General features: G+C 40.0%; 1 protein-coding gene and 1 pseudogene across 1 annotated transcript; both read left to right on the top strand.

Annotated features, from left to right (window-relative positions):
* Positions 1 to 269: 269 nt before the first annotated feature.
* Positions 270 to 1,952, top strand: LOC143534252 (putative carboxylesterase 18). Its single transcript, XM_077028788.1, has 3 exons — positions 270 to 880; positions 974 to 1,393; positions 1,902 to 1,952. The coding sequence occupies exons 1-3, from the start codon at positions 290 to 292 to the stop codon at positions 1,905 to 1,907; spliced, it is 1,017 nt and encodes a 338-aa protein (XP_076884903.1). The 5' UTR covers positions 270 to 289; the 3' UTR covers positions 1,908 to 1,952.
* A 6,538-nt stretch (positions 1,953 to 8,490) lies between these two features.
* On the top strand, positions 8,491 to 9,243 carry LOC143534745 (putative carboxylesterase 18 pseudogene; annotated as a pseudogene).
* Positions 9,244 to 9,811: the final 568 nt, after the last annotated feature.

The following is a 9,811-nucleotide window of genomic DNA, read 5'->3' as shown; positions in this document are numbered from 1 at the left end:
ATTGGGAAGCTTCGTTTCTTTTACTTCCTGGTTTCCTTCTTCGGACAAATGATTATATTATAGATGCTTTGTTTGAAAGAGAATAATGAAACTTTTTTGACTGACCGAATAATCAGACAACGCCAATCGGTTAAAGTTAAAATTAAACGAACATTATCTGATTTGACTGAGAATAATCAAATTTGGTGTGACATAACCTCCTTTATTTTGCACTATAAATATATGGATTTTGATCAGTTTACTCACACCCTGAATTCAATTAATCTCTCTCTCTATTTCTAGTCATTCAATGGAATCTGCAGCCAAAGCTTCAACATCTATGTCCTTACCTTGGAAAACACGAATTTCACTATGGGCAGTCGACATTATGATCAACCAATTGGCCCGGAAAGACGGTACAGTTAACCGCCGTCTTCTCAGCCTGGTAGACCCGCGAACCTCTCCTTCATCCAAACCAATCAACGGTGTCAAGACATACGATGTGGTGGTGGATCCAATTCGCAAGCTCTCCTTCCGCGTGTATGTCCCCATACAGTACGCCTTAGAAGATCTTCCGGTGATGGTGTTCTTTCACGGTGGAGGTTACGCTGTCTTCTCCCCCAACGCTAGGTACGACGATCTCTGTGGGAGGTTCGCAAGAGATTTGCCTGCCATAGTTGTTTCTGTTGATTATCCCCTTGCACCAGAGCATCGACACCCAACGCAACATGAATACGGGCTTGATGTGTTGAAATTTCTTGACATTAAAGAAAACAGGTCAAAATGGTTACCGCAGAACGCAGATATTTCACGTTGCTTTCTCGCTGGTGATAGCGCTGGTGGAAACATGACTCATCATGTTGCTCAAAGAGCCTCTCAACTCAGCTTTCAACAACTGCAGGTACGGTCCCTACATACATCACTGACTCAATATATAACTACCTAGATGTTCCTTTTAAACGATAATGCAACTAATTAACATAATGTTTTGAAGGTAATTGGGCTGGTGGCGATCCAACCATTCTTTGGTGGGGAGAAGCGGACAGATTCTGAGATACGGCTGGATGAGTCGGTGCCTATCCTGTCATTGAAGCGGACAGATTGGTTATGGAGCGCATTCATGCCGCTTGATGAACCCTACAACCGCGACCATCCTATCATCAATGTTAGCGGACCCAATGCTGTTGACATATCCAAAATTGGTTTGCCACCCACCATGGTTGTTGTGACTGGGTTTGATATTCTACGAGACTGGCAACTAAGGTATCACCACTGGCTCAAGAAATCTGGGAAACAAACATACTTGGTGGACTACCCAAATACGTTTCATGGTTTCTATCTCTTCCCCGAGTTGCCAGAATACGACCAACTTATATTGAACGTGAAAGGCTTCGTGCACACAGTCTTAAATAAGGTATGCTCCCTTTCTTTTCCCTCAGAGTGTTGAAACCTACAATTAATCGAAAGTAAACATATGTCTAAGCTAAAAGCATCTCCGCACCAACCCTGAATGGATGAGTGCATAAGCGTCTGATTTGGCGTTGATGAAAACAAAATAATAATACTTTAGGCCTTTGATTTTACTATTACGACAAAATTTGCCCAATAATGTGTATATATAAATTCTTCTTTTGGCTTTTCTGTTTAATAATACATACATTGTTTCAGCTTTTTCATGGATGCAACTTGCAAGCCGACACCTGAGTAAATCTATTAGCTTTGTTTATATTTAGTTAATACCAAAATTTTATTTAATTTAGACGTTAAAGGAACTAAACTCTTGATTTTCCTTGTAATAAATAGAAAATATATAAATAACACAAATATATCAACCAGATCAAAGAAAAACACTTTAATTTATGTGTAAACTTTGTGTTTAAAGCATTTGTTTGACGCTAATTACATGTGTTGTTTGGCTACAGATTTAGAAGATCAAGATCGAAGTTCAATAAGAAGGATATCAGAAACTATATGTGTAGCCTATTTTATGTGATTCTTATTAAATTTCAGTTTAAATGTCTTCGATAACGTGTTATTTTGAAATTTCTTTGATTCTTTCATTTTGTATTTTAAATTGTACTTATAATGGTATCATAAAATCATATTTAGTCCTCTATCCTTTTGATATAATTTATAATTAATTATGTAATTAGAACGTTCAAATACGCAATATTAAAATATTAAAAAAGAAAAAAAAATTCCTAGTACATCTTCAAATTTGTACGGCCAAAAATATGACTTGATATATTAAAATACGAAACCAATTATATATTTATGGTCAAGATAATATTTAAAGTGGGCGAGAAATCCGGACACGAGATGAGAACATCAACACGCGTTTAAGCTTCAACTAGGAAAAAGCTTCTAAAAGAAATGGTTTTATATATAAATAGGATTTCATTTGTTAGTTTTGTGTGTGTGTTTTGTATGGTGTAGGTCATCCACCCAAGGGGGGCTCACCTTGGATGGGTCGGTTCGTTTATTAATATATCAAATCTTTAACCGACAACGAGATCGTTCATTTATTTTATCTTTATATTATTTATGTTCGGTCGTTTGATTTACCGCACACATCTCGAGCACTTATTAAGAACAAAACCGTTCGTTGTCGGATTCGGTTTCGGGACCTACAATTGGTATCAGAGCGGGTTTGAATCAAATGATTCAACTTTGTTCTTGATATTCGGGTTCTATTTCCGCTATTACCGAACCGAGACGTTAATTCCGTTGAAGTTTTGGAAATAAAGTTGAAGGTTTGGAAATAAGGTTTGAAGATTTGGGGAAATAAAGTTGCAAGAAGTTCGTCTCGTGAGTAGATCTAGAATCTCTGCCTCGTTTATTGGGTTTCTATGAAGAGCGGAGGGTGGCCGGTGACCTCTTCGTACGGCAGTGGAGGCGAGTGGCTGTTGGCGCAGGGTGTTGGCCGGAGAACAATTTTCCGACCAGACGTTGCTGGTGGCGTTTGGTGACGGCGGCGCACGGCGGTGGTCATCGGAATTCGTTTTTCGGTGGCCGAGAATAAAGTGAAATATTGATGATGGAGGCCTCTATGGCGTGTGGGTAGCTACTGTGTGTATGATGTTGGAGGGTGCGGTGGTGGCAGGAAGGCGGTTTTTGGGCGGCGCGTTTTTCCAACGGTCGGCCGGCCTCCAGAATCGTGTTTCCGGTGAGGGTGGCGGCTGATGATGTTGGAGATATGATGGTTGGAGTAGTGGCCGGAGTTAAAAGTAAAAGAAGACGGTCAGCAGCGCTGGCTGTAGTGGCCGGAATTTTTTTCAGGCGGCGTGTACCGGAATGACGGCTAGCCAGATCTGGTCACATGTTGATGATGGCTAATAGTAAAGGTTTACTTCTTTTGTGCCCTAACTTTTTAAGAAATGGGCTTGGGCTGAACTAGGCTTGGGTTATTAATACTTGGGCGGAAATTGTGTTCTGGGCATGTTATTTTATTTAGGCTGTTTATAGCATGGGAATCTTTTGTTTTGGGCCTGTTCAAACAAAGATATTTCTATTGCAAGTGTAGTGAACCGAGCCACATGTTTGCAATATGTTTTTGGCCGAGAAGTAATTATACGTTCGGGTTGACCAAACTGAAAAAAATAAAATTTGTTCGGATTTCGTCACTGTTTAACCGTGTTCAAAGCTTTTTATTTATATGTTATTTTCTAGGCGTTCGATAATTGGATCCTGAAAACGTGGGCTACGAGCATCCAAGATGCTTATTTATTAAGGTGATAATTTTTGAACAAGTTGGAGTTAATAGGGAATTAAATTGTTTAAGTTCTCACCCTGAAAATGTGGGATACGAGTATCTGGGATAATTATTTATTAGGGAGGGTTACTTAAATAATTTCATTCACGTAAATAATAAGCTTTGTCATTTGATCGTCGTCCCCGGTATTTCATCAAGCTCTTCTGAACCTATATTGCTTAATATCAGAGATGGATAAAGAAGCGACAACGTGTTCATGAATGAATTAGGTGGATTATACCTTGAGGGTGTATTGAAGAAGCTTCGGTTATCAGGTTGATTTGCGAAATGCGAGACACGGTTCGACGATGTTTTGAGATCACAAGTCAAGGGGGTGATTGTAAGGCCAAAAATGTGACTTGCGATATCAAAGTACAAAACCCGTTATATATTTATGGTCAAGATAATATTTAAAGTGGGCGAGAAATCCGGACACGAGACGAGAACTTCAACACGCGTTTAAGCTTCAATTAGGAAAAGGCTTCTAGAAGAAATGGTTTTATCTATAAATAGGATTTCATTTGTTAGTTTTGTGTGTGTGTTTTGTATGATGTAAGTCATCTACCCAAGGGGAGCTCACCTTAGACGGGTCGGTTCGTTTACTAATATATAAAATCTTTAACCGACAACGAGATCGTTCATTTATTTTATCTTTATATTATTTATGTTCGGTCGTTTGATTTACCGCACCCGTCTCGAGCACTTATCAAGAACAAAGCCGTTCGTTGTCGGATCCGGTTTCGGGACCTATAAAAAAAGTAAAGTGAGACGTGTGCAATTTATTTAAAAAAAAGTTAATTAGTGTTTTTGTCCATGTGTTCATTTGATTTATATATTACTAAAATCTATCACCACCACAATTCATATCATTAGTTTAAACTTTAAATATTATAAACTATATAGTGTTAATCAATGGTAATCGATTGATTGTTTATTCCTTTGAAAAATACATGTACAAATAGGAACCGAGATACAATAATTGAGGAAACCAAATCACCTATTCTAAAGGAGATATACAGCTAGTTAAACTAAACAATCTGTTTACATAAATACAATATATTCATAATATGTCCATTAATACGCCCCCACAGTCAAAGTAGTAGCTGGTCGGATGCAAAGACTGGATCTAAATCGAACGAACAGCGGCTTCGGGAGTCCTTTTGTGAAGATGTCTGCGTATTGGTAATTTGCTGGAACATGTAAAGCGCGCATAGCTCCAAGACGCACTTTTTCTCGTATAAAATGGATGTCAATTTCAACGTGTTTCATGCGTTGGTGTTGAACCGGGTTATGTGACAAGTACATAGCGGAGATATTATCACAATAAATTATAGATGCTTGTCTAATGGGAACATGCAGCTCCAAAAGAAGATTACGTATCCATGTAAGTTCAGCAGCGGTGTTGGCGACACCCCGATATTCGCTTCTACACTGGAGCGAGAGATGGTGTGTTGTCGTTTTGATGACCAGGATACCAAGTTGTCCCCAAGAAAAACACAATAGCCCAATGTGGAGCGTCGAGAGTCCGGGCATCCCCCCCCCCCCCCGATCTGCATCAGAGTATGCTGTTAAGGAAGTGGATTTGGAGGGAGATATGTGTAAACCGTAATCTAATGTGCCCTTGAGATACCGGAGGACGCGTTTAAGAAAGTTGAAGTGCGGTTCACGTGGCGCATGCATGAATAAGCAGATTTGTTGCACGGCATATGTGATGTCTGGTCGCGTAAAGGTTAGGTATTGTAGTGCCCCAGCGAGACTTCAGTATAGGGAACCATCCTTAAGTAACACCCCTATGTTAGCACTCAGTTTCGAGTTAGTATCGGTGGGGGTGTTAGCCGGTTTACAATCATTCATGTTGGCCCGGGCCAAAATATCATTGGCATATGCACGTGAGTAAGAAACAAACCATTTGCTGATGTAGTACTTCGATGCCGAGGAAATGATGGAGCCGACCAAGGTCGGTCATTGCAAATTCGCGAGACTTCGTAGTAATGAAATGACGAAGTAGTGGTGTACTTGATGCTGTTAATATAATGTCATCCACATATAGTAATAAGTAAGCCATGTCGCTACCTTGCTTATAAATGAACAGCGAACTATCAGATGTTGAGCTTTTAAATCCGCACTTTGTTATAAAAGTGGCAAATCGATGATACCAGGCCCGCGGGGCTTGTTTAAGTCCATATAAGGATTTCTTCAACAAACATACATGTGTTGGGTTCTTTGGGTCAACGAAACCTGGTGGTTGGAACATAAACACTGTTTCATTTAAATCCCTATGTAAAAATGCGTTCTTAACATCGAGTTGGTGTATTGGCCATGAGCGTGACAAAGCTAGACTTAGAACTGTTCAGATTGTAGTCGGTTCTACAACCGCACTAAACATTTCATCACAATAAATACCAACCTGTTGTGATTTACCATTGACAACTAATTGTGCCTTGTACCTTTCAAGTGCCTCATTTGCATGAAATTTGTGGCGAAATAGCCACATGCACCTTATAATATGCGTGTCACTCGGTCGAGGTACGAGATCCCATGTGTGATTTTCTATCAATGCATTATATTCAGTTTTCATGGCATGAGACCAGCGGGGGTCGGATTGGGCCTGGATATGGGATTTGGGGATGGGAGAAATTGAATAGACATTGAGGTTAAATGGTGTTTTAGGCTTGGTGATACCCAATTTAGACCTGGTGATCATTGGGTGAGGTGGTGGTTGTGGAATGTTGGTTGGTGGGCTTTGGTGAAACGGTTGTGATATAGATGGAGGCTGGTCAGTGAGTGCTTGGCTTATTTGTGAGTTGAGTGGTGAAGTGTTGTGAGAGGTGAGGGGGTCTGTAGAAGTGGGTGACATGTGTGAGTTAGTTTGTGGAGTATGTATTGGAGTGGGATTTGGACTAGAATGGATGTTTGGCTGATTTGAAGGTGAAGGTGATGAGGCCATGGGGGAGGGGTCAACCGATGATGGGGTAGTAGGAGGGGTGGGTTGTTGGAAAATTAGAGGGGAAGGTTCAGTTTCAAGGAAGGAATATGAGTCGGATGTGGGAGTATATGTAGTGGAGAAGGGAAAGTTGGATTCGTTGAACGTTACATGACGAGAAATAATAATTTTTCCCGATTGTAGGTCAAGACATCGGTAGCCCTGGTGGTCGGTGGGGTAACCAAGAAACACACATCGAGTGGAGCGGGGAGCGAGTTTATGGGGTCGGGTTTCGGATAGGTCTGGGTAACATAGACATCCGAATACACGAAGGTGATCATATGTAGGGTGTTTCATGTAGAGTGCGGAGGTGGGTGTGTTAAAGTTAAGGAGTTTAGATGGGAGTATGTTGTGTAGGTAGGTGGATGTGTGAAGTTCTTCGACCCAATATTAAGGTGGTAAAGAGGCATGCGTCAAAAGTGATAACATAAGTTCGTTTATGCAACGAATCATACGCTCCGCCGTCCCGTTTTGTTGGGAGGTGTGAGGGCACGAGAATCGAAATTGTAACCCGTGTTGTGATGCGAACGTTTTGAATTGGTTGTTGTCAAACTCCCCTCCCATATCACATTGGAACGTCTTTATTTTTCGATTAAATTGGGTAAATATGAGATTGTGAAATTGGGTAAATTTGTAGTATGTTTCTGATTTGAATCTAAGGGGAAAGACCCAAGCAAAGTGAGTATAATCGTCGATAATAATAAGATAATATTTATAGCCATTTTTGCTTAACACGGGTGAAGTCCAAAGATCACAATGAAACATATCAAAAGGAAATAAAGTAGTAGAATTAGATAAAATAAAGGGTAAACGTTTTTGTTTCGAAATTTGACATGAATCACAAATAAACGAAAGTCTTTGTTTATTACATGGAATAAACTTATTTGAAATTAAAAAATCTGGGACATGCCCAGACGATTATGCCAGTACGTGGAATCCGATTGGGTAACAAAAGCAGAGGCGGCTATAGAGGCAGGTGCGGTGAGCGGGTATAGAGAACCGGTGCTATTGTGACGGCTCAAGATCCTCCCAGTTGGATATTCCTTCACAGAAAAGCCAAATGGGTCAAAATCAACATAAACCCAATTATCGATACTGAATTTACGAACTGAAATAAGCTTTTTAATTATGGATGGGGTGTGAAGAATATCTTTGAGTTGGAAGGGTTTCGAGGAGTGGGGAAGGGTTGTATGACCCGATCCAACAACTGGGACTCGATTGCCATTTCCAATTAAAATTGAATTGATAGAATTTACACTAGGTTGGGAAATCATACCCGGGTCGGATGTGAGGTGGTCAGAAGCATCAGTGTCCATGTGCCATTGAGGCTCACTAGGGTCCAAAGTCATTGCTTGGAAAGCGGCTCCGAGTTCACTAGGTTCAAGAGGGTTGACTTCGGCCAAATTGGCCTGGGCCGTATATGTTGTGAGTGAGCCTGTGTTGTTGGCTGGGATTGAGCAGCCCACGGAGCAGCCCAACCACCTTGAGTGGGAAAAGCGCATGGTGGAGGAGCCCAGTAATTAGCCCAATTAGGTGACATCGGTGGTGGGAAACCTACCCAAGGATTGTTAGACGCCCACTGGTTGCGTGAAGGGGACTGGCTGCAGATTTGTTAAGCCCACGGTTTGGATGGGCATGTTGATTGGATTGAGTCACCTGCTGGGTTCCACGATTTTGAAATAGGATTTGACCTGCGGTACCCTTGCTGAGTTCCACGATTCCCTTGTCTAAAATTGTTTCACGTTGCTTTCTCGCTGGTGATAGCGCTGGTGGAAACATGACTCATCATGTTGCCCAAAGAGCCTCTCAACTCTGCTTTCAACAACTGCAGGTACGGTCCCTACATACATCACTGACTCAATATATAACTACCTAGATGTTCCTTTTAAACGATAATGCAACTAATTAACATAATGTTTTGAAGGTAATTGGGCTGGTGGCGATCCAACCATTCTTTGGTGGGGAGAAGCGGACAGATTCTGAGATACGGCTGGATGAGTCGGTGCCTATCCTGTCATTGAAGCGGACAGATTGGTTATGGAGCGCATTCATGCCGCTTGATGAACCCTACAACCGCGACCATCCTATCATCAATGTTAGCGGACCCAATGCTGTTGACATATCCAAAATTGGTTTGCCACCCACCATGGTTGTTGTGACTGGGTTTGATATTCTACGAGACTGGCAACTAAGGTATCACCACTGGCTCAAGAAATCTGGGAAACAAACATACTTGGTGGACTACCCAAATACGTTTCATGGTTTCTATCTCTTCCCTGAGTTGCCAGAATACGACCAACTTATATTGAACGTGAAAGGCTTCGTGCACACAGTCTTAAATAAGGTATGCTCCCTTTCTTTTCCCTCTAAATTTCAAAATGTATTTACACTATAAAATTTTCCCATACTCAATCTTATACAAACATATTAGTAAGACAACAATTGATGAACTTTAGTTTGTGTATAAAATTCTTGTTTACAAAAGTTATATTTTATGCTTATTGCATTCTTTTTTTGACTACAGATTTAGAAGATGTCATTGTCAAAGTGATAAGACATTTGTCTTTTGGTGAGAAGAACATGCTTCGAATCCTGCGTGGGCTGGTGTAGATTATTTTCTTCAAATACTTTAGGAGTAGAAAGTAGATGGTTGTAGGAGTCGTCGTTTAAAATTCATACAGATTTATAAGATGCATGAAGATCGAAGTTTAATAAGAAGGCTATGAAAAAGTTTATATGCTATTTTGTTTGATTCTAATAAACATTAACTTGTTTTTAAATTGTTGGCAATATGCTATTTTGTTAATTAATTTTTTCTTTCTGCGTATATTTAAATTGTAATTACGGTGGAATCATAAATAATATTTACTCAATTCTTTTAGTTTATTTATTATGTAATCAGCACTTTAATAAGAACAGTCTTCATGATAAAGATAATTTCGATGGTGAAATTTTTAAAAATTAAATGGATCATCAACTGCAATTCATTTAAAGAAAAATAAAATAAAAAATGATAAATAGCATAATTGCAAGTTAAAAAAACTTGAACATTGTATTGCATGCATTGATAATTACACTACGAAATTTCATGAGACATA

The sequence above is a fragment of the Bidens hawaiensis genome, unplaced genomic scaffold, assembly GCF_021521415.1.
Source record: "Bidens hawaiensis isolate Kalapana, Puna unplaced genomic scaffold, B.hawaiensis_p1.1 tig00000760_1, whole genome shotgun sequence".
Lineage (NCBI taxonomy): Eukaryota > Viridiplantae > Streptophyta > Magnoliopsida > Asterales > Asteraceae > Bidens > Bidens hawaiensis.
The sequence above is the reverse complement of the archived record's forward strand: the minus strand, read 5'-3'. Positions and strand labels throughout refer to the sequence as shown.